The 25,766-nt window shown below is 39.7% G+C and overlaps 1 protein-coding gene across 1 annotated transcript in view; it reads right to left on the bottom strand.

Moving 5' to 3' along the window:
* Positions 1–25,766, bottom strand: part of cacna1ba (calcium channel, voltage-dependent, N type, alpha 1B subunit, a) — a 340,688-nt gene that overhangs the window by 145,781 nt on the left and 169,141 nt on the right. The window contains exons 28-35 of the mRNA XM_039620693.1: positions 20,592–20,793; positions 12,530–12,694; positions 5,483–5,593; positions 5,315–5,398; positions 4,735–4,740; positions 2,618–2,734; positions 2,377–2,442; positions 2,195–2,286 (exon numbers count right to left, since the gene is read on the bottom strand). Coding sequence (XP_039476627.1) covers positions 2,195–2,286; positions 2,377–2,442; positions 2,618–2,734; positions 4,735–4,740; positions 5,315–5,398; positions 5,483–5,593; positions 12,530–12,694; positions 20,592–20,793 — 843 coding nt within the window. The remainder of the gene's footprint in view (positions 1–2,194; positions 2,287–2,376; positions 2,443–2,617; positions 2,735–4,734; positions 4,741–5,314; positions 5,399–5,482; positions 5,594–12,529; positions 12,695–20,591; positions 20,794–25,766) is intronic.

Here is a 25,766-nt window from a genome sequence, read left to right as displayed (position 1 = left end):
GCAAAACACCAGCTACTGGCAGACAGAGCAGTCACCTGAGATTGCAAGACCAGACTGACCAACCTGTGCACCTGGATTGACTTCAAGAAGGCCTATGATTCGATATCCCACACCTGGATCCTGGAATGCCTAGAACTGTACAAGATCAACAGGACCCTAAGAGCCTTAATCAGGGACTCATGGGGGTGTGGCAAACAACACTAGAGGCCAACTTCAAGCTGATAGCACAAGTCGCCATCAAGTGCGGGATCTACCCCACTGCTGTTATGCATGGGCCTGAATCCTCTCAGCGAGATCATTAACAAGACTGGCTACGGATACCGACTATGGAATGAAGCAATTGTCAGCCACCTCCTGTACATGGATGACATCAACCTGTATGCCAAGAGCGAACAAGACATTGATTCACTGATCCACACCACCAAGATATACAGCTATAACATTGGAATGTCGTTCGGACTGGAGAGGTGTAGTCGGATGATAACAAAGAGAGGGAAGGTAGTCAGAACTCAGGGGATCGAACTACCAGAAGGCAACAATGCAGACATAGAGGACAGCTACAAGTACCTGGGGATCCCACAGGCAAATGGGAACCATGAAGAGGGCACTAGAAAAGCAAAAAAAGTACCTGCAGAGTGTCAGGCAAGTCCTGAGGAGTCAGCTGAATGGTAAGAACAAGATCAAGGGTATCAACACTTATTCTCTGCCCATGATCGAGACCCTGCTGGGATAATAGGCTGGCCAAAGGAGGACATGGAAGCCACTGACATCAAGACCAGGAAGCTCCTGATCATGCATGGAGGGTTTCACTCCAAGTCCAGCACCCTGAGGCTGTATGCTAAATGGAAGGAAGGAGGCCAGGGACTGGTGAGTGTCAGTACCACAGTCCAAGATGAGACAAGAAACATCAGGAAGATGGCCCCAACCGACCACGTGCTCAGTGAATACCTCAGGCAGCAGAAACCTAAGAAAGTGGAGGAACCATCATGGAAGGACAAGCCCTTGCATGGTATGTACCACCGGCAGATAGAGGAAGTGGCTACATCCAGAAATCCTATTCATAGCTGGACAAAGCTGGACTGAAAGACAGCACAGAGGCACTAATCATAGCAGCACAGGAACAAGCCCTGAACACAAGATCCATGGAGGGTCTACCATACCAGGCAAGACCCCAGGTGCAGGCTGTGTTAAGATGCCCCTGAGACAATCCTGCACATAACAGCAGGGTGAAAGATGTTAGCAAGCAGGGCATACATGGAACGCCATAACCAAGTGCCCGGATGGTTGGATCTTAACAAGGTTCCAAGTAGAGCTTCAACATGCAACAAGAAGAAATATGAATGAGACAAAACTTTTTGTTAGCATGCAATTTATTAGAAACACCACTTAAACTGAAACAGACTGTTTTACAGCTGATAAAAAGTTCCAACCATGCAAAATATTATTTTCTGCCATTTTTCAAGTGGTCTTAAACTTTTGATCTGGACTGTATGGGAAACTAGGAATGTATACTCAGTAAATATTTGTACTGACATTTTTGTGTGCTGCTCCCAAACACAAAATAAGCAACACAGTGTATGATGAGCAGTGCAGCGAGGAGCGCTTGGACCTCTACATTGGAGAAACCAAACAGCCACTTCATAAACGGATGGCTTCAACATAGAAGAGCCCCCTTGACACGACAAGACTCAGCTGTACATCTGGATCTAAAGGATAAAGGCCACTCTTTGGAGGCTACCAATGTTCATACTTTGGACCCAGAGGACAGATGGTTTGAAAGAGAAGTAAAAGAGGCCATCTATGTCCACTGTGAATGACCATCATTGAACAGACATCGTAAGACACTATCAGCTGCCTACAATGCAGTTTTGATATCCCTTCCCAGGTGCCTCAGCCCCCTCTTGCATGTCGCATCAGGTGTCTCACAGTTGTTTCATAAACCTCTGGTTATAATGATTGATATAATGACAATTGCTCACACCTTGGCTATTGTGATGAGGCACATGATTAATAGTAGATCAAAGACTCTCTTAAAGAACAACTGCTACTAGGGTTTAAATACCTGTGACTCTCCACCATTTTGTTTTATAACTGATGAAGCCTCTTCATCAAACCTGATCAGCATTTACGAATGAGTGATAAAATTTATTTGCTTAATGTGCTTATGGAATGTATATATTAAAGCTATGTATACCTGAACAGTAGCATGAGAGCCTGAAGGAATGTGCGGAAGTTGTTGTGGTGATTTATAGCGGTATCCTCATTCAGCTCAATGTTGCCAAACACCTAGAGCAGAAACATGGATTCAGGCCACAATATTATAATGGTAAATCACTGCATTAATATCACATTCTCTGACAGAGTAGCATCACACACCTGCATTCCAATGATGGCGTAGATAAAGAACAGCATTGCAATCAGTAAACAAACATAAGGCAGGGCCTAAAGGGAACAACAGGAAACAAAACGTATTTCATTTTTAATACCGACTCTGAGTTCTTCTAGGCAGTGTAGAAGTATGTGCGGGAAATTACTGTATGCGGCTTTGGAAGTGTACAGAAAATGTGAATATCAGGGCTAGTCAAGAATGTGTAAGCACTGTATTGTGTATGAGCACCTTAAAAGACTGAACAAAGGTCCACAGCAAAATGCGGATGGTGTATCCCTGCCTCAGCAGCTTGATGAGTCGAGCAGCTCTAAAGAGCCTCAGAAAGCTCAGGTTCAGCAGCCTGTCCTGTTAGATACAGACAAGATATGGAGCACTTACCCACCAAATATCATTGCTCAATGTTAAACACACTTATGGAAGTCAGCTGGTTACAAACAATCACATGTGGCAAAAGCATACAAGGTCAATACATTCAAGATGCCTAAATTCTGTTCATCACAGTGCTTTAAGAATTATCACTAACAGGGGGCACAAAGGCTTTCCAGATGGCACCATTTATTCATAAACTTAGACAACAATGCACAGACTGGTTGACAGCCATCAGCAAAGGAGCCTCCTAGTAAACACAACGATGGTATGACCTTGAGGTTAAGGTCACCAGGAGTGAATGGTAAATGGACTGGTTCTTATTTAGCACTTTTCTACTCTATCTGAGCACTCAAAGCACTTTATACATCGTGTATATTCACCCAAGCACTTTTTTCTAAGCTGTTTTTTAGTGCTTACTATCTAACATTCACAGGCATTCATGCTGCAATGGATGCATTGGAGAGCAACATGGGGTTAGTATCCTGACCAAGGATATTTGGCATGCAGACTGGAGCAGACTGGGATTGAACCGCAAACCTTCCGGTTAGTAGGTGACCTGCTCTACCACCAGAGCTACAGCCACCCAGAGTCAAACTTGTCCAAGGTATTTGGTAGATCCACCGATGTTATCAATTCAAAAATCTGAGGTAACTTCCTTTTCATTTATCACATTCACAACATTTTCACTGAGATTCAAACCCGTCTAAGATTTTTAGATACCTCTATGGCATCAATTTGAAGCAGATAATATTTTTTTTCTCATGGGGTCAGTTTCTTGATCATTAATATGCAGTTATCATGACCATCAACGACCACAGATCAAAGACCATTGATCAATGACCACTATTCAATGGCCATGAGTACCATTCACAGAGAGTTGGGGAATGGCTGCATTATTGGACTCTAACACTACAATAATACAGGAAAACCCCAAAAATCATATGATCCCCTCTATGAGAATACACTTTGGTAAATGGCGGGAGTAACTATGGTTCCTTTAAGGTAGCCAATTGCCTTGTCATCTAATTAATGTTGAGCATGAATGGATGAATAAATGAGATTCCCACTGTCCCTTACTGCTATCAACAAAACTGCAGCCAAGGGAACAAGCTTGGCAAGAGGAATAAGACCCTGTAAAACTTGAGTCGTTGTTGACATAACCCTACTTTTATCAGAACTTGCAGAAGTCAGCCTTCTTTTATTACAACATACTAACATTGTTGTAAGCATTACAGCGTTGTTAATATGGAATTCTCTATTAGTTATATTTATGTATGTTTGTAGTAACTATGTAGTACATTTTCCTTTTTGCATCATTGTGAGGTGATATAATACTGTTTTGAATAAAGCACTCAAACAAAGAAAGTGCTTATGTCCCCAAGCAGTCAACATATTGCTTTAGAGATAATCTGATGGAAACTGAAGCTTTTTCCTAATTCGTGTGATCCTGATCTTTGACATATGAACTTGAAGCATTATATACTAGAATGGTGTAGTTTCTTATCTTTACCCATATCACTGAAGCAGATCTGACTGAAATCTTTGGCTTCTATAAGCTATAAAAATTTGAGATTTTAAGTGTGTGGTTGTGCAAAACTTGTGTGTTGTATAAACCTTTGAATGCTTTCTTTCATATGATATAGTTTTTTGAATTTCCTTTTTCCAAAGTCCACTTTGACCTTGAGCACTAACAGTGAAGGTCAAGGTCAAATTCTTAGCCTGGGTACCATGGATATCAAGTACTGATGTCCCCTAGTATATTTTTGTGAAGTCTAAAGACAATCCATAAAATATTGTGGGTAAAAAAAAGCTTACTGATTTAAGATGCAGTTTAAATCTTGCTAGAAGGTCATTAGACTGCTGGCAAGATGTAAACAGCAGGTTTATGGGGGTTATTTTCCCTACATCACCAGCATGAAAATGTTTTTATCATAGTTATGGTTCTGAAACAGTTTTATTTACAGAAACCCACTCACCGTAGTCTAGTGATGTTTTTGGACCATGGCATGGCAACACCATTGACGACAATCAACAACAAATGTGTAGAATGACAGAAAGAGTGGGGAAGGAGAGGCAAGAGAACACAAACAGTCATACTGTACAGCATAAACTGATAACAATCAGCAATTACACGCATGCAGATACATATACAAACATCCAGTTTATTCACAATATAATCACAAAACACAAGTGTACAGAGATAAACTTGTAGTACACTGAAAAGTCTGGAATAAATAAAGAAACTATCCACAAAATATGCAAAAACAGTATAAAATATAACTCAACTGAATATCACACACTGAAGATGACTCTAATGCGGATTTAGAAAAACACCTGTCCTCTGTAATAATTGCATAGTATCAAAACATAACTACCTCAAATCCTTTCTTTCTACCCATTCTACCCAGCTATATAGCCTTTTTGGACCCTGCCAAGTGAATGACCACTGGCTAGTTAGCTTGTTTGCTAAACCCCAGTTAATTTTCTAAACTGTAGTTCATGAATCCTATGAAATATTCAAGTGAGAGTGAAGTGGGTGGGAAAAAGTGCTCTTACATTGATTTCAGTCACTAGGATGTCAGTAATGCTTCCCAGCACTGTCACAAAGTCAAACACGTTCCAAGCATCCTTTAGGTAGTTCTGAAGAAAAAAAAAATACAATAAAATCAGGAGTTCTTCTTTACCTTTCAGAGTATTTAGAGTTGCTTTATAATGACTACCTACCAGTGGCCCAAAAGCAATTATCTTGAGAATACATTCGAGAGAGAAGAGAGTGGTGAACACTATGTTGAGGTTCTTCAGCATTGCTTCATAGAACTCTGGAGCTCCATAGAACTACAAGAGAAGGGCAAATGAGATGTTAAGGTACATTTTAAGGTAGCGATTAACATTTAGTTTTTCCCCCTCAGTGTGTCAGGTTAATGCATTCCTTCGATGTCCATTATATGCAGACTATACCCCATTGTGCTTAAAATATGAAAATCTTGATACAGATGGAAGGAAAGTGGACAATGCATGTATAAAGGCTAATTTATACCATATCCGGCTCTCAAAAACTGACATAGCTATAACTCTGTGTAGCTGGACTCAAGAAATATGTGGTTAAAGATTTTAGAACATGTTTAGCAGCATCTTGTGACATCACCGGGTTGGTTGGTTGCTAGTAATAGAGTTACATTGTTTGTGTTAGCTAACTAGTAACAGAAACAATACCTCAGGGGAAAATAAGGACACTAAAACTAAAAATCAATTTATGGGGATCACTTTTGTGCTGCCCCTTGCTGCAACCATGAATTTTAAGTTAAAACTAAGGATATTCTGTTCAATTCTCTCTGACTGTTAAGCACTCAGTGGCTCTCTGTTGTCTGTCTAGTTGCAGTGAAACAGAAGCTCCACCTATTTTTTTTCTATCTACCACACATATGAACCTATTTTTCCTGCAGATATGCTGATGTGATTCCTGATTGTGCTTCAGTAAAAAAACACAGTTATGTTTGCGATGGGATGTGCATGTATTAACCACTGGTGTAAACTGTTTGGATCTGCTTGGGAAAAGAAAGATTGTTTTATTGCAAAAAATACCACTTATCGCATCACCTGATTGCGCTGCTTTGAACACCCTGCTAGACGAGGAAAATCAGAGTTTTTGACTCTAGCTTGTTGGGCTGGTACACCACCTGTCACCTGAATCAAACGGACTATCCTCCACACTGTCCTCATTCAAAAAGTTCTTTACAAACCTGAACCTCATGGCTAACAGGTGGATTTCCCATGTCAGTGAAGCTAGTCAGACAATGAAGAACTGGGTCTGATACTAGTTAGCTAACAATTCAATTCAATTCAATTTTATTTATATAGCGCCAAATCACAACAAAAGTCGCCTCAAGGCGCTTTATATTGTACAGTAGATAGCACAATAATGGAACAATAACAGAAACGAACTCAGTTAACTGAGTTAGCTAACTTAGTCTACTGACCGCATCTATTCAGCCAACTTGGCGAAGTCACGTTCTGTACAAGGTGCCACTAAATTAAACATGTTCTGAAAACTTTGTGCACATATTTATCAAGCTACAAAAACAGTGTTACATCTATGTTAGCTTTTAAGAGGTCTCAATGGTATAAATGAGCCTTTATACATGTAATGTTTCATGTCCACTTTAAGTTTGTTTTTTTTTCCTTACAGGGTTACTGTAATAATGGTACCAAAGCTCTAGTGAGATGCAGATGTTTTACAGCTAGTTCCCAAAAGTACTGGTGGCTGCCAGTGTCACAGACTCACCCAGCTGGCAGGATAAAAGTTACGTAAACTTTGTTCTCTTTTATTTACACAATTTAACATTCAACAGTATTCTTCTGACAATTCATCTATTGCCTTTTTGTCAACAAAAGCAGCTTTTGTTGCCAGAAAAGCTGCTTTCTCATCTTTTAATTTACATCCATCTATCCATCCATCCTTCCATCGGAGGCTAACACATGAATGAATTAATGAATTAATTCAGTTCAGATTGATTTGGATACATACACAAAGCTATATAAAAATTATTATTAACAAATAAAGTAAAGTTGATGAGCCATGCCATTGACATATGGAAAATAGTTGATAAAACTTGGTTAAGAAGAGAGGTGATCAGTGAGAAGCCGTATGACATTATGTTGAGAAAGAGTGCTGCAGATATTACAGTATTTGACTTTGGAGTTTTGATGGAGAAGTATAGAGAAGATCAGAAGGAATTGCACTGTGTCTTTGTGGATCAAAAGAAAGTATATGATAGGATGCCTACAGAATAATTGTAATGAAGTATGAAGAAGTCAGGGGTAGCAGACAAGACTGTGAGGCTGGTGCGTAACATGTATTAGACAATGGTGAGTTATGTGATAGAAGTGAAAGATTCAAGGTGGGGGTCAGGTTTCATCAGGGATAGCCTCTGGGCCCCTTTGTGTTTGTGATGGAACTATTATCCCTCCAAAACCCCATCCCCTTGAGACTGTGTCTGCTCCCAGACCACAAAAAAACAAAGCACAAAATAGCAACAAAAAAAAAAGTTTTAAACAGAAAAAAAAAAAAAAATCACAAAGACAGAATAGAAACCTACAACTGCACCAAATCGTAAAACACTAGATTATTAAACATTCCTTTCTGTACAGAAACAGCATTAGTCAAGGTTACAATCTTCTTATGGCCTCTGACAGTGGACAGTGGTCTGTGTTATTTAATAGGATATTAAATAACACAGACCACTGTCCACTAAATAGGACTACTATTATTAGTCCTATTTATTCATGTAAATGGAGAGTCCTCTTCACACACTAAGGTTAATTATGGTGTTCGACAGGGTTCAGTGCTAGGATCACCTTATACACACTTCCTCTATGCAGTATCATTAGAAGGCATAGTATACATTTTCACTGCTATGCAGATGATACTCAACTTTATCTATCATATAAGTCTGATTACACACACCAATTATTACAACTATAGCAATTTCTTAAAGCCAAAGACCTGGATGACCTCTACTTTCCTGCTTCTAAATTCAGATAAAACTGTGGTTATTGTACTTTTAGAAATGTAATCAGATGCTTACCCTGATTGGTATTACCTTGGCTTCCAGTAACATTGTGACTGTTACTGGAAGTTATTTTTGGAGTTATTTTTGACCAAGATATATCCCTCAATCCCCATATTGAGAAATATGTAGGACTAATGTAGGACTGAGTGATGCTAAAAAACATTCTACTTTCAGCTTTCAGGCCCATGTTCTGTGGAACCAGCTTCCAGTTTAAGTTCGGGAGACAGACACCCTCTGTACTTCTAAGATCAGACTTAAAACTTTCCTTTTTGTTTCCTCCTTATTCAACTTTTCTTCTACTCACTGTTGCCAAAGCGCTTGCAGCTAGGGGGTCATCTGATATTTGGGATTTTTTCTGTTTTCTCTGTATTATTGCAGGGTCTTTACCTTACAATATAAAGCACCATGAGGGCGAAAAGAAGACAAAGATACTTGTTTGTGACTTGGATCAGTAGTTGAGGATAACTCAAAGAATAAATTGCTACAGATGATTACAGATTACAGATAGCACAGTAACCTTCCATGAACTGTGAAAACTGACGCAGAATTTGAATTCGTTCCAGTTAAGAAGATTCTCAACTTCACAGATTCTGTATTCGGTACTGTTGAAATTCTGGCTCTCTGTTTATGGTGTTTTGGTTAAATTCCAGTTATTTGTTAGTTAAATGGAAACACAAAAGAGTCGTACAAGTTAAAAAAAGTAACATAAAAACAAACTTGAAATCACAGTTAAGCTCTCACACTGGGCCGAAGGCCAAAGAGTATAAGTGTGTTTTTAAACAAGATTTAAAAAACAGCAAGTGAAGGAGCCTGCTTGATGTGCAATTGTAACACTGATGAAGCACCAATGAGTTAATACACATGAGGTATTAGGCTCAATATTGGGCTTTTATTAATTAACTTGATCAGAAGACTTAGGAACAGCTACTGGAGCCTATGGTCAATAATCAGTAAATATGCACAACACAATACGCTTGTGCAGATAGCATGTATTTAAACAAAAACAAGGAAAAACAAATCGTTGCACAATTTAGTGCATGTGCTTTAGTGCTGTATCAAACAAAAGGCCCAGGGAACAGAACTGGCCAGAATGAGATTCTATGTGATGGCTTTAAAAATATGAAGGAGGACTTACATTCTTGGATTTTTGAATGTATTTTTAAAAGTTTTACACCTTTTTCTACTGATAAAGACTTCTTCCTCCGCCATTCACTACTGCAGGAAAGTAACCAATTAACAAAAAGTTTCCTGTTTTTTTACTATTGGCTATATAAATTTGTTTTGGTTGTTTGTTTTATACAATGGGTCGACAGAAAAGGGCCATCTTCTCTGATTTCAGCTTCATAATAGAACTTTATTATATACAGTGGGGCAAAAAAGTATTTAGTCAGCCACCGATTGTGCAAGTGCCCCCACCTAAAATGATGACAGAGGCCAGTAATTTGCACCAGAGGTACACGTCAACTGTGAGAGACAGAATGTGAAAAAAAAATCCATGAATACACATGGTAGGATTTGTAAAGAATTTATTCGTAAATCAGGGTGGCAAATAAGTATTTGGTCACCTCAAACATGGAAAATCTCTGGCTCCCACAGACCTGTAACGTCTTCTGTAAGACGCTTTTCTGTCCCCCACTCGTTACCTGTATGAATGGCACCTGTTCGAACTCATCATCTGTATAAAAGACACCTGTCCACAGCCTCAAACAGTCAGACTCCAAACTTCGCCATGGCCAAGGCCAAAGAGCTCTCGAAGGACACCAGGAAAAGTATTGTAGACCTGCACCAGGCTGGGAAGAGTGAATCTACAATAGGCAAGCAGCTTGGTGTGAAAAAATCAACTGTGGGAGCAATCATCAGAAAATGGAAGACATACAAGACCACTGATAATCTCCCACGATCTGGGGCTCCACGCAAGATCTCATCCCGTGGGGTGAAAATGATCATGAGAACGGTGAGCAAAGATCCCAGAACCACACAGGGGGACCTTGTGAATGACCTGCAGAGAGCTGGGACCAAAGTAACAAAGGTCACCATCAGTAACACACTAAAACGGCAGGGAATCAGATCCCGCAGTGCCAGACGTGTTCCGCTGCTGAAGCCAGTGCATGTCCAGGCCCGTCTGAAGTTTGCCAGAGAGCACATGGATGATACAGCAGAGGATTGGGAGAATGTCATGTGGTCAGATGAAACCAAAGTAGAACTTTTTGGTATAAACTCAACCCGTCGTGTTTGGAGGACGAAGAATACTGAGTTGCATCCCAAGAACACCATACCTACTGTGAAGCATGGGGGTGGAAACATCATGCTATGGGGCTGTTTTTCTGCCAAGGGGACAGGACGACTGATCCGTGTTAAGGACAGAATGAATGGGGCCATGTATCGTGAGATTTTGAGCCAAAACCTCCTTCCATCAGTGACAACTTTGAAGATGAAACGCGGCTGGGTCTTCCAACATGACAATGATCCAAAACACACCGCCTGGGCAACAAAGGAGTGGCTCCGTAAGAAGCATTTGAAAGTCCTGGAGTGGCCTAGCCAGTCTCCAGACCTCAACCCCATAGAAAATCTGTGGCGGGAGTTGAAAGTCCGTGTTGCTCGGCGACAGCCCCAAAACATCACTGCTCTCGAGAAGATCTGCATGGAGGAATGGGCCAAAATACCAGCTACTGTGTGTGCAAACCTGGTAAAGACCTATAGTAAACGTTTGACCTCTGTTATTGTAACATAACCTTTGTTGGCAAAGTATTGAGTTGTATTTTTGTTATTGACCAAATACTTATTTGCCACCCTGATTTACGAATAAATTCTTTACAAATCCTACCATGTGTATTCATGGATTTTTTTTCACATTCTGTCTCTCACAGTTGACGTGTACCTCTGGTGCAAATTACTGGCCTCTGTCATCATTTTAGGTGGGGGCACTTGCACAATCGGTGGCTGACTAAATACTTTTTTGCCCCACTGTACAACTTTCGTCTGTAATTTTACACATTTATTCATTACAGTTCAAGTTCAAACAGTTGTACTGACAATTCTTTCATTCACTACCGCACCATTTTTATATCATGTGGGCAGACTGAGATGTACTGTTGGAACTGCACTTGTTTTTCTATTAAATGGGATTGTTAGGTGTAGGCTGTGTGCAGGCAGGAATGGTGGACCCATAGTGCAGACGCTCGGAGGCAAAAAGGTGAACTCAAAACAGCTTTAATGCTGAACTCAAAAAAGGTAACAAAACTGAGACTCCAAATAAACTCAGGCAAGCAGACAGAACACACAGCATAGTAAACGGTAGATCACAACAATGACAAACTGAAACACAGGGCTTAAATACATAGAGGGAGCAATCAGGGAATGGGCAACAGGAGGGAAACACAGCTGGGGCAAATCAGGACTAACGAGACAAGGAAAGCAAAACCAGATACACTAACATGAAACACGGACTTTCAAAGTAAAACAGGAAACATAACACAGAGACGCGAACTTAACAAGGGGATACAGCCGACAGGGGAGACAGAGCAACTATAGAACACAGAGACAAACCATAAGACATGACTCTAACAAAAACCCAAAGACTAGAAATTATAAATAATATAATAAACCCAAAAACCCTGGGTCAACGACCCAGGCATCCTAACAGGGATTAAATGTAGATAAACATCTTTACACTAACAGAAATGGGAGTTCCACCAGTCTGACCCACTCATGATCAGTCTTGTGGTAAGACAAATTATTTCCTTTGTTCTGCGATTTACAAGACATCGGGGAAAAAAATTTAATTGTGATTGCCTTGAGTTAAAATTAGCTTTCCACCAGTGACAGCTTAAGAGGGTCATCTAAGAAGGTGCAGCAACTTAGTTGGCTAACTTAGTTTACTTCTTGACTAACAATTGCCTACGCATTTTTATTTGCTGTTTGTTATTTTTTTTATTTTTGTATATTTAGCGAAAAGAAGAATTTTTAAAAAAAGACATGACCTGAGTGAATCAGTGAGTTTAAAGTTAGCAGCTGGAGGATTTTATCACTTTTGGCCAGAGCATCCAATTGTCCCTGCTAATGATTGCAACCAGTAGCTTCATATATAACACTACAGACATAAAAGTCTATAACCACATGTTCATGAATTCATGATTCATTTAATTAAGACCTAAAACTAAACCACCTGTATGTGTACTTTATTATTCATATGCTTTCTTACCTTCATCATGAGTACCACGGTGTTGAGAGCAATCATGATCATGATGGAGTACTCAAACGGAGCTGACACCACAAACTTCCACATCCTGTACTGGAAGGACTGTGTGTTCTCAGGCATGTAACGTGTTAGCGGTTTGGCGTTTATGGCAAAGTCAATACATGCCCTCTGCAACAAAATAAAAATACATATCTGCTTTACTGTTTTTATCATTTGAATGGAACTTCAGTACTCTGTGTTGTATGGATAAAAGCCTGAATTAGCTAGAAATAATTAAATATTTTATTTAGGCACAAATACCACATTTTTTTCATTTTGTAACTTTGGATAACACAGTTTATTTAGGTCCCAGATGCTAAAACTGGATCATTGTTTAGTAAAATTAACCAAGAACAGGTACATATTACAGAAAATGTAATACAAAAATATGCATATTTAGTCACAGAAGCCAGATAAGGAGAAAATACTGAACCAACAAATGCATAGTGGTCAGTGGCAACATTAAAGCCATACCCTTAATACTGTTTACCAAATGTTACCAAAACAATTTTGACCCATCAAGGCATGGACCTCTTAAGATTTTGAAAGTGTCTTATGGCTCTAAGCAGCAGATCATATTTAAGACCTCGGGTATTCCATTTGAAATTATCAAAATTTAAGAACATTTCTGTTAAACCATTTCCAATTTGCCTTAAAAATGTCTCAGCTTAGTCATTAGCGTTACAAATCAAATATAGGACAACACAGTGGTCTTCATGGGCTCTCTCCGGGTACTCCGGTACTTTCCTCTTACAGTCGAAAGACATGCAGATAGTGGAGTTAAGTTAACTGGGAATAAATTGCCCATAGGTGTCAATGTGAGTGCAAATGGTTGTCTGTTTCTCTGTGTTTAGCAGTATTTATAGTCTTGCAAATGTGTCTGTTCATGTACACTTTTTGGTTGGACTAAGGGGAAGAGGGGTTTTCACCGTCTTGAGACGAGCACCCATTCAGCCCTCCAACATCCTGACTGCATGTTGCAGAAAGGGGATAACTTACGCGACTGCCGAATGTTGATTAGTTGACAAGTGGGTCGGAATAGGGAGCAATACTGGAGTTCAATAGGAACAGGAGAACTGCAACCCTTCAAAGATAATTGTTCTCACTTGAGCTCTTTGTATGTTACAACCCACAAACTGGTTGTAACACATACTTTGTATATTCCCTCCATTTGAAAACAACTGTAGGCAGATGGACAGTCCCTGGAGTGCAGCTGACAGCAGGCATGCTCTCTCTGCTCAACAATCCAACTTTAGCCCTCTGTTAGATTGGCGAGCTATTCAGGGCTCACACTATGGAAGCTGCGATGGGTTCCAGCCCCCATCCCAATGCTCAAGAAAAAGAGAAACATTTTTTTTTGAGCATGCAATTTATTGAAAACAACGCTTAAACTGAAACAGGCTGTTTTACAGCTGATCAAAAGTTTATGACCACATGCCTTTAAAAGTCCAAATCTGTGCAAAAATGTGGATTCATTGTCATTTTCTGTCAGGCAGTCACACTGTAATGACGTTCTGATGGCAAAGGCAAAAAAACTTTCCCCTTTTGAAGGTGGTCGTGTGGTTGAACTGCATAAGCAGGGTCTCTCGCAGTGCATGATCACTGCTGAGGTGGGACGCAATAAGACAGCCATTTGGCATTTCTTAAATGATCCTGCGGGTTATGGAACAAAAAAGTGAAGTGGAAGACCCCCAAAAATTTCACTTGCACTGAGCCGGAGGATCCAATTGGCTGTCCGTCAAGACACTGGACAATCCTCGACCCAAATTAAAGCCGTTGCTGGTGCCAACTGCAGCCCCATAACCATCAGACAGCATCTGAGACTGAAGGGCTTCAAAAACAAAAGATGTCTTCAAAGGCATCATCTCCTTGGAAGCCACAAAACTGACTGTTTGGACTTTGCACGAGAGCACCAAACATTGGACATTGAAAGGTGGAAGAAAGCACCACAGTGGAGGGGGTGCTTTTTTCTTTAGTGGAACAATGGAGCTTCAAGAGGTACAGGGGCGTCAAATGGCCGCTGACTATGTCCAGATGTTGCAGAGAGGATCCCTCATGACTGAGGGCCCTCGTCTGTGTGGTAATGGCTGTGTTTTTCAACAGGACAACGCTACTGCACACAATGCCTACAGGAAAAGGGACTTCTTCCAGGAGAATAACATCACTCTTTTGGACCATCCTGCGTGTTCCCCTGATCTAAATCCAATTGAGAACCTTTGTGGATGGATGGTAAGGAAAGTTTACAAAAATGGAAAACAAATCCTGCTCTTTGTGCGGCTGCCTTCACCACTTAAAGACATGTTCCCACTCACCTCATGGAAACGCTTGCATCAAGTATGGTGCAAAACTTTTTGGAGCGATCAACAATAATGGTGGAGCTACTCATTACTGAGTTCATGTTTAGAACTTTGATTTTTTGTTTTGGGTGGGTTTAAGGGTGTGGTCTTAAACTTTTGATCGGGACTATATGTATATGGGATACACTGGGTAAAATAACTACTGAACATGTCACCAATTTTCTAAGTAAATATATTTCAAAATTGACATAAATCTATCAGTAATTAGAAAGCAATCCTGCCACTTCGTGCAAATTAATATCAGCTGGTTCAATCCCAACTGATGGCCTATAAATAGGTGTCTCATTACCAAGGCGTCATACAAAAAACATCTTATGATAGACAAACCAGTGAGTTCATTCAAGAGCTTTGCAATTTTATTGATGCAAAACGGGTTGATGGCATTGGTAACAGAAGAATTTCTAAACTACTGAAGGTTCCAGGGAGCACTTTTAGGCCCATAATGTGGAAGCGGAAAGAACATCATTTCACCTTAAACTGGCTACAACCAGGTGTTCCCTGCAAAATTTCAGACAGAGGAGTGAAACGAATTATCAGAAGTAGGGGTGGGTTTTAATAATCGATTCATCGATTAAAATCGATTCTGGCTTGGATAACGTGAAATCGATTCATTAAAATCCTGAATCGATTTTTTAATATAAAATTATTTTGCCCGAAACGCCAGAATCTCAGGTGAAACCTCACAAAATTTCAACAACCACCAAACAGCTAAGACAGTAAATGAGAGCAGGTACACAAGTTTTTCACTTGAGCACTCACATCCTCCAACATCATACCAAACTCCCACTACTTAATGGCAGTGTTGGCAGATTCCTTTCCCGGGAATTTTGCCATAAAAGGAGTCCAAAAACACCTAGACTGGTTGGGTAGTTCCTTGGTTTTTACTATATGGATATATTAAAAAAAATATTTAATATTTAAATAAGGTTAGTAGCCAGAAGTTTATTATTTCAAATAGGTCAGTCAACCAATACAGGCCACATTTATACATATATTAATCATTCTAGATATAACACAGAAAATTATTTTCTTCAATATATGCATGTTTTTCATTTACAAGTCCATGTTTCTGTGCCTGTCTCATGTTTCCTGTTTTACTTTGATAGTCTTATGTCCTATGTTAGTGTATTCAGTTTCGCTTCCTCCCCGTCTTGTTATGTTTGATCTTTCCCAGCTGTGATCCTCTTGTGTTTCTACTTCTCTCGTTACTCCCTTGTGTATTTAAGCCCTGTGTTTTTCTCTGTCCATTGTCACACTGATATCCTCATTTCACTGTGTGTCTCTCCCGTGGTCTTCGTTTCCCTGAGTGGTTCTAGTTAACTCCCCACCCCCCTTTTTTTTTTTTTTTTTTATACCTCCATAGTTTTAGTTTCCTGTTTAGGTTATGTTTTGTGTTTTCTTTGTGTGGATGTTCACAGCAAATAAAGCTGCCTCTTTGAGTTATCCCCTTGTGTGTTGAAACCTGCATTTGGGTCCACATTCTGCCTGCCACAGCACAAAGTATGACAATGGCATGATCAGGAGTGAGATAAGATGCTGTCCCTAACTCCTAAACAGAATCCCTAACACCCTGACCCCATAACCCAACTTTAACCCTAATTCCACAACTGGCAAGAGGGGATCAGTATGCTGATTGTATTTGTAATGCATCTTAGTATATTTTAACCTTAATATGAATTATCAGACTCCTCCGTAGCAGTAGGTGTGAAAATGGTAGGCAGATAGAGTAGTTTTAAAAATGAAAAATATGCATATATTTAAGAACATTGTTTTCTCAGTTATAACAGGTGTACCATCTGCAAACTCCAAAATGTTGTTCTCTTTAGGTTAGACTGTCTACTGATATTTTTATTTTTGGTAGTATAGTTGTGAGATTTGTTTTCCAGTTAGGCTGGAGGATACATTTTTCTAAAAAAAAAACAACAACAACAAAAAAAAAAAACACGCATGTGGGGTCCCCCAGTCCTTTTTTCAATTTATATGCTCCCCTGGGTATTAATTGGTATACAGAAGCAAGACCATATAACCCCCATATTAGTATCCCTACACTGGCAGCTGAGTTTAGAATTGACTTTAAGATTTTAATTGCATTTAAAGCATTGCATGGGTTGGTGCATTCTTACCAATGATCTTTTAAGTTTGCACATTCCGTTCAGATCACTGAGGTCTACTGAGCAAATTCTCCTAACTGTCCTGAGATCCAGATTACAGTACAGAGGAAACTGAGCCTTTGCAGTTGCTGTTCCAAAAGTTAGGAACCAACTATCTTTCACATCGGGTATTCTGTCCTATGCCTTGTTATTTGATTATTTTTGACACATAGCACTTTGGTCAACAGCTGTTGTTTTTAAATATGCTATAGAAATAAACTTGAAATATTTTTTTAAATTTATTTTTAAATGATATTAGATAACATTCAGTTTATTATTAGTTCTCTTTCACAACGTGCAGTTTTATTATTTGTGTGTTATCATACATGGGATTTTACGGGACTGCTTGAATTTTTTTTTCATATTTTAAATGTTCAGACAGTTTTTGATGCTTCTATCACAAATAATGATTCATTTTGATGGAAATAAAGATCAGTGAAAATTTCAACCTTTTTAATAGTTTTTGAGATGATCATGTTCTAACATGGTTTTTTGTTTAAAAACAACAACAACAACAAAAAAAAAAAGCATGAAAGTGGGTGGAAGCCTTTTTAGAAAAATGCCTAAAAAATTGAGGCTAAAATGATCAACTGGTTTTTATGCTGATTTGAGATGGCATGACCCAAGTCTTCAAAATAAAAAAAGTCACTTAAATAACAAAAACATTTTCTGAATTATATTTAAAGTACCATCTGGAAACCCTAGAATTTTGTTCTATTTGGATAGGACAATCTATTAATATTTTTTATTTTTGTGGTTTCGGTTTCTCATATTTCCTCAATCCAGCATGAAGATTTAATGAAAATAGCATTTTCTTTGTTTGCATTTATTAGCATGCGCTCGAATACAGACAGCTTTAGTTATTTTTCATACTTCAACTAGCCAATACTGTACCTGGTGAAGTTTCCAAATTACAGATTATGATTTGTTTTTAGCTATTAGCTAGAGCAGACAGATTGTGAAAGTTGAAAGCAGGTGTAAATAGACTGCGGAGTCCTGAGGTTGTTTGGTTTCCCCGATGTATAAGTCCTGGCAATCCTCCTGGCACTTAACAGCGTACACTATGTTACTCTGTTTGTATAGGGGGATCCGATCCTTGGGGTGGACCAATTTTTGGCGCAGCGTGTTTTGGGGTTTAAAAGCCACAGAGACACGGTGTTTAGAAAAAATGCGTCTCAACTGTTCCGATAGTATCGGAACAGTTGAGATGCACTTCGCTTAGTCAGCGGTTGTCCTTCTCTCCTGGATCGGCTGGAGCTTTCTTTAGATGCCTTCCCAGCTTTGACAAATGTCCAGCTGTTTGCTCTGTGTTGTAGCGTCCTGATGACACCCAGTTTATGCTCCAGTGGATGATGAGAGTCAAACCTTAAATCAGGGGTAGGGAACTCCAGGCCTTGAGAGCCGGTGTCCTGCAGGTTTTAGATGTGTCCTTGCCCCAACACAGCTGATTTAAATGGCTAAATTAGCTCCTCAACATGTCTTGAAGTTCTCCAGAGGCCTGGTAATGAACTAATCATTTGATTCAGGTGTGGTGACCCAGGGTGAGATCTAAAACCTGCAGGACACCGGCTTTGAGGACTAACTTTCTCTACCCCTGCCTTAAATATTGAGCCATATGCGTAGGTTTCCGGTACACATCAGCTTTTAGATGTCCCCCATTACTGATGGAAATCTCACAGTCTAAGAAGGCTAACCTGTCACTTTTCATATCCTCCCTGGTGAATTTGATGTGTCGGTCCACCGAGTTAATGTGATCCGTGAAATGTAGTACGTCCTGAGATTTGATTTTCACCCAGGTGTCATCCACATACTTGAACCAATGACTTGGTGGTGTTCCAGGGTAGGATAACAAAGCCCTATTTTCCACTTTTTCCATGTACAAATTGGCCACGATGGGTGAAACTGGGGAACCCATGGCACACCCATGTTTATGCCTGAAGTACTGACCCTTGTATGTGAAATAGGTGGAATTAAGACAGTTCCAAAAGCAAACACACTTGGTCGATGCTGAGAGTGGTCCTGTTGCTGAGGTTGGGTTCATCCTGTAATCTCTTACGAACTACCTCCAACACTTCCGTGACTGGGATGCAAGTGAAGAGAGATGTAACATTGTATGAGACCATGGTTTCATCTGCCTCCATAATGAAATCTCTCACCTTCTCAACAAAATCCAAAGTGTTCTGGATCTGGTGTTCAGAGCTGCCTACCAGCGGGTTGAGAATCGAAGCCAGAAACTTAGAGATGTTATAGGTGACTGAGTTGATCATACAGACAATCGGTCATAAAGGTGCGTCCGGTTTATGTCTTCGGTAAACCATACAGGCTTGGTGTAGATTCCCCTGGGTATAGCCTGTGGTATGAGGTCCGGTCAACAGCATTATCTTGTTCTAACTGCTTCAGACAGGCTATGACCCTCTTCCTGTAACCACTTCCTGGGTCTCGTTTCAGGGGCTCATAAGTCACTGAGCAGTGACAAATTTTTCTCATGATAGTCTTTCTGTTTTAGCAAAACTGTGCACCTACCCTTGTCTGCCAGAAGGATGATAATGTTGTTGTCATTACTAAGCGATGTGAGTGCCTTACTCTCCTCCATGCTGATGTTGGATGCTGGAGGCTTTGCGTTGCTGAGACAGGCCGAAACTTCTGTCCATAGTTGCTCTGCTTCCACTTCTGCAATATTGTTGTTTCGAATTGCTGTTTCTGTGGCTGTGATCAGTTCCACTAGCGGGATTTGTCTCGGCGTAACAGCAAAATTCAACCCTTTAGCAAGGATCTTTTTCTCTGTTTGGGTGAGCTGTCTGTCAGACAAATTCTTCACCCACTTGTCCACATCCTTGGTGTCGCATCCTTCTCTCTTCTGACTGCTGAGGACACTCTCCATATTTTGCTGTGGTTTCCGACGTACAGCAAGTAAGTAAAACTTCCTTTGTTGCCTGGTCTTAGAATTCTTGTGCTGTGCTAGACAAGCCTTCTCAGTAAAGTCAAACACCTTTTTAAGAGTATTCTCATTTAAGAGTATTCTCATCTAGAAGCATTGTGAGTCTCTGTGTGCAGTGTGCACTTCTCTGCTTTACTCTGGTACAGTGGCAACCTATCCTGTGTTCATCACCTCTCACTCTGTCAATAGGTTCCTGTTATGCAGTAATAATTACTGCATACCAGGTTTGCCAGCTGCCACTGTAACAATGCAACACAAACATTGCAACAAAGAATATTACTAATACATTACTTTTTACTTGAGCGAATAATATTGAGCTATGGCTGTCACTAGGCAATTATCAAAATCCTACAACAATATGAAAATTGCAAAGTTGAATGTAATTGACATTATAACTTGTAGTCATATTTGAATATTTTAGATAGTAATCACAATAATCCAAAACTGATTTCTTGCCAAAACGTCAGGATAAACCATTGCTAAGTGTTTTTTTAATATAAAAATCCATCCTTTTTTTAAAGAAAAAAAAAGAGAGAAATCATGTAACATATTGTAATACTAAAAACTTCTGAGCTCTTTACCTCATTTTTTTCCAAGCTGCACTCAGACAAGGCCTTGTCTCCTTGTTCCTGGAAGGTGATGATGATCAGAGCAACAAAGATGTTGACAAAGAAGAATGGGAAAACGACAAAGTAGACCACGTAGAAGATTGACATTTCTATCCGATAGCCTGGACTGGGACCCTGGTCTTCAAAGGTGGCATCCACCGAGTGCTTCAGAACACTGCAGCAAGAAAGGTACAGGAACACATCCACGCAATCACTTTAAGCTAAGCATTACAAACTATATAACTCAGGCTAGGAAACTTTGCTGTGTGTGTTTCCTTAACATAACAAAGTGAAACAATTCTTTGGGTAAAGCAAAGTAAAATTAGCTATTAGCTCGAGCAGACTACATGACATGGGGGATTGCTGTGTGTCTCCCCCCCCTCCTAACTTTCACTATCCAATAAAGGCAAAATGCAAAAAACAAAAAAATACAACATAAAAATACAAATAGAAAACGAAAGCCTTCAGTGTACGAGAAATAAGCTGCATATACAGTGGGTAAAACAAATACTGAACACGTCACCAATCTTCTGTATATATATTTCTACATTCTTCTATTGCTGTTGACTTGAGATGTTGACATGAGTTACCACCAGAAGTTGGTAACAACCCATTCAGTTCACACATGCAAAGAAATTAGACCACTGATATCCATAAATTAAGTTATGTATACTAATGACAAATGACACAGGGAAAAAGTATTGAAAACGCTTGCCAATGCATACAACTTACTGAAACTAGTTGTATGCATTGGTCAGGTGTAGGGCTGCCACAAACAATTATTTTGATAGTCGACAAGTCACCGATTATTTTTGCGATTATTCGACTAATCAGATCATGCATCCATTGGATGTAAAACATACAGCTTATTTCACCAGCATGCATCTGCTCTTATATAACTATCATTAGCTTACAGCTTTAAGTGTTTAAGGTATGTGCTAACCAAAAATAAAGACAAGATGATAGTTTATTAAATTTTAATGACATTTGCAGATTGTTTCGGTGGAGTTTAATAAACTCAGCCGTCTGCTCCTTGCTATCTAAAATATAACAGGACATCGGAGTATATTCTCGAGCATCTCACACTTCTGATAATCAGTTGTCTGCTTGACGTTTATTCAGCTGTGTAAAAACTATAACTTTAATCTCAGCCAAACCGATTTACTCAGGAACAAATAAAATACTAAAAAAAGCCACACAATATCATTTTTAAGTTATCTAAGTGACTTATATATCATGTTTAACCTGAGTAGCGAAAGACAGCGGTGGGTTTGAAAACGATTTGCCGGGAGTCCGGTGTTCTCACCGGCTCTAGTGAGCCTTCAACCCCGGCTAGCTATCGAACTGGTGGGTAACAGACGTCTCCGAAAACGTCAGAGCGCTTTTGAAAATATGTGATGTCTTGATAAACTGAGCAGATATTTGGGGTTTACACAGCTACATTCTCGCCTGAAAATATGTTAAACGTTTATTTTGTGACCCAGAAAGAATAATAAGAGTGATATTAAAACTAACTAGCTGCCACCATTGTTGAAAACTGAGCAGGGCCGCGCTATGAATTCTGGGACACAGCTTCTTCTTCTTCGGGGTTTAACGGCAGCTGGCATCCTTGTACATCCAGTGCTGCAATCTTCTGTTTCAGTCCGTTATTACACTCTTAAATCCTACTACTTATTCCTGCATCTTTGGGATCTTACAAAGCTTCAAACAACGTGTCGACTATTAAATTAGTCGTTGACGATTTTAATAGTCGACATAATCGTGACTAGTCAACTAATCGTGGCAGCCCTAGTCAGGTGTGATCTTGGCCCATTCTTCCACACAAACAATCTTCAAATCCTTAAGGCTCCCTCAGCCCTTTCTCTGAGCTTTAGTCTTTTCCATAGATGAGATTGAATTCAGGTTAGGTAATTGGCTGGGCCATTCTATCGGCTTTATTTTCTTTCTCTGAAACCAGTTGAGAGTTTCCTTGGGTGTGTGTTTGGGATCATTGCCTTCCTGAAACATCCACCCTCATTTCATCCTAATCATCCTGTTAGATGGCAGCAAATTTTTTTAAGAATGTCTTGATACATTGATGCATTTTTCCATTCATCCTTCCTTCAATTAAAATAAGTGGTGCCAGTGCAGTATGATGAAAAACAGGCCCCACACAATGATGTTCCTTCCTAAAACGAAACTTCACTGTTGGGGTTGTATGTTTGAGGTGATAAGCAGTGCCTTTTAACCTCAAAACATGGTGTAAATTATGGCATCCAAAGAGTTCAATTTTGTTCTTATCTGACCAGAATATACGCTTCCAGTTTTTCACAGGTTTTTCTAAATGTTGTTCAGCAAAGTTTAATTGTGTTTCAACATGCTTTTTCTTTAGCAATGTAGTCATGCTTGGTGAGCATGCATGCAGGCCTTGGTAGTTGAGGGCATTACTTATTTTTTTCTTTTAAAACAATTGTACCTGCTGATTTGAGGTCATTATTTAGCTCTCCACAAGTGGTCCTTGGTTCTTGGACAACTTTTCAGATAATTTTTTTTCACCCCTTCCTGAAATCTTGCAGGGAACACGTGGTAGTGGCCAGATTATGGTGAAATGATGTTCTTTCCACTTCCACATTATGGGCCTAAAAGTGCTCACTGGAACCTTCAGCAGTTTAGAATTTTTTATGTAACCAATTGCACCAGCCCATTTTGCAATAAGGTTGTACAGATCATGAGAGAGCTCACTGGTTTGTCCATCATGAGATGTTTTTTGTATGACACCTTGGTAATGAGACACCTATTTATAGGCCATCAGTTGAGACTCAACCAGCTAATATTAATTTGCACTAAGTGGCAGGATTGCTTTCTAATTACCGATAGATTTCAGCTTGTGTCATGACTTTTCATGCCTTTTTGCATGTTTTTCGTGTGTTCAATATTTTTTCTCTCTGTCATCTGTGGTCTGATTCTTTGCATGTGTGGATTGGATGGATTGTTACTGACATCTTTTGAGAATTTCATGTCAATAGCACATTTTGAAATATATTTACTCAGAAAATTAGTGACGTGTTCAATACTCATTTTACCCACTGTAATGGACTTTGAGACGAAGTCCTGGCCAAGCGTTATATATCATCCTTCAGAAAATTACTCACAGAACTATCTATGAAAGAAAAAGCACTGGAGTTCTTTAAATTTGTTGAAGACATTTCATCTCTCGTCTGTGAAGCTTCTTCAGTTTTAAATTATGGTGGAGAGTTCCAGGTATTTAAACACTAGTGGGAGTTATCCCTTAAAGAGGGTCGTTGACCCACTATTGATCAGACAGCTCATCACATGAGCCAAGGTGTGAAAAAGGGTCTGGGTCATTATCAGCAGAGATTTCAGGTAAACCATTGTGAGACCTTGCCTCACCCTATCATGTGACCTATTGAGATCACCTGATGGAAGATGTGAATGGGCATTAAGGCACCTGGGAAGGGATCTCAAAACTGGATTGTAGGTGGCAGACAGTTGGTGTTGTAAGACTGTGATGTAACAGTATTATAATACTGGGAAATGTATACAAAAGTTCTTTCTAGGAAAATATTACAAAAGTTAATACTAATTTGTAAAGGTCTTATTGACTTGCTATATTATTTTAGCACATTACTTATGTAAGCATTCCCCTTAAGTGTTAGGTAGGTCACTAAACGTCAGATATTTTAAATTTAGCTGTTTTTTGTTTGGTTCACCTCATTTTGAGTTAGGCACCATTTTGCAGCTACTTTGGGTCTCAATATTATTTTACAAGTAGCTTGAAACAAAAGCGGAAGCCCATTCATGATATGCATAAACTATTTTATTTACAAGAGGTGGAAACAGGTCAGTGGTTACATATACTTCGACGAGTAGTAGGAGTAGGAGGAGAGAACTGATCAATAACTTCTACTTTGGCTCTTACCAGTCGTATCTGCCCCTGTCCAACCATCTCACCCAAGTCACTGTGGTCTAACCACACTCACATTTGGCAAGGTTCACTATAAGTTCACTTCTACACCACAGACCCCCGGCCATGCTAACTCCAGCAACACCATAGTCATAGTAAAGTTTCCAGATGATATAACAGTGGTGCGGCATGCTTCCAGGGACAAGGTATTGAATCTGTCTGGTGGTGGTCAGTAAACAATCGGGCTCTGAATACCACATAGACAAAGGAGATGATCCTGGACACACAGCAGTCCCACCTCCCCTCTATATAAAAAGCGACTGTGTGGAGAGAGAGAGAGAGCACAGTTTCACATTCCTGGACACCAAATTCTCTGCTGGAATGCAAACAGCTCCACTGTCATCAGGAAGGCACAGCAGTGTTTGCACTACCTGAGAGTGCTCAAAAGGAACAAGATCTATGAGAAGCTGTTGGTGACCTTCTACCAGTCAGCCATTGAGAGCATCCTTACATACTGCATCAGTGTTGTTTGCACACTGCACATAAACTGAGTGAACGAGGCTAGAGAGAGTGATCAACACAGTGCAGAAGATCATCGGCAACACCCTCCCCTCTGTTGCAGACAGCTGAGGCAATCACAACAGACTCCACCCATCCTGTATCTCACCTGCTTGACCTGTCTCAGGAACAGTTTATTTCCATGCCCCAACCAACACACGTGCACACACACATCACCATCACACAAGACAAGTTCAATACTTCAGAATAACCTTGCACATCTGTATAGTTGGCATTTTTAGACATGTTTTTATTGTTATTTATTCTAAATGCTGCAACCAGGGAGCTGCCTCTAACTTCATTGAACATCTGATGTCTAATGAATATGACCAAGGTAGATAATCAAATAAAGCCAAGATTCAGATGATCTTGCCAAGTGCTGCTATATACCATGCATCTAAATACACAGTAAAGCCTTTCAAACGAGAAAACAAACAATTTATTAGGTGCTGGAATGCAACAAGAACATTTATCAACCCAAATGTAGGAAAAAAATCCAGATGGTGTAATGAAGGATGAAATCTCTAGCATGTGATGGCAATAGTACTTGTTTGAATATTCATTTTGTATTTCAGCTTCACACAACTTAATCATTATTTTTAGCTTTTTCAAGTCCAGCTCTTTTTAAAATTGTTTTTTTAATTATTGTAGGGTCTTTACCTTACTACAGAAAGCGCCTTGAGGCA

Source organism: Oreochromis aureus, linkage group 12 (genome assembly GCF_013358895.1).
Source record: "Oreochromis aureus strain Israel breed Guangdong linkage group 12, ZZ_aureus, whole genome shotgun sequence".
In the NCBI taxonomy this organism is placed as follows: Eukaryota; Metazoa; Chordata; class Actinopteri; order Cichliformes; family Cichlidae; genus Oreochromis; species Oreochromis aureus.
This window is presented reverse-complemented; position numbering and strand designations above follow the sequence as displayed.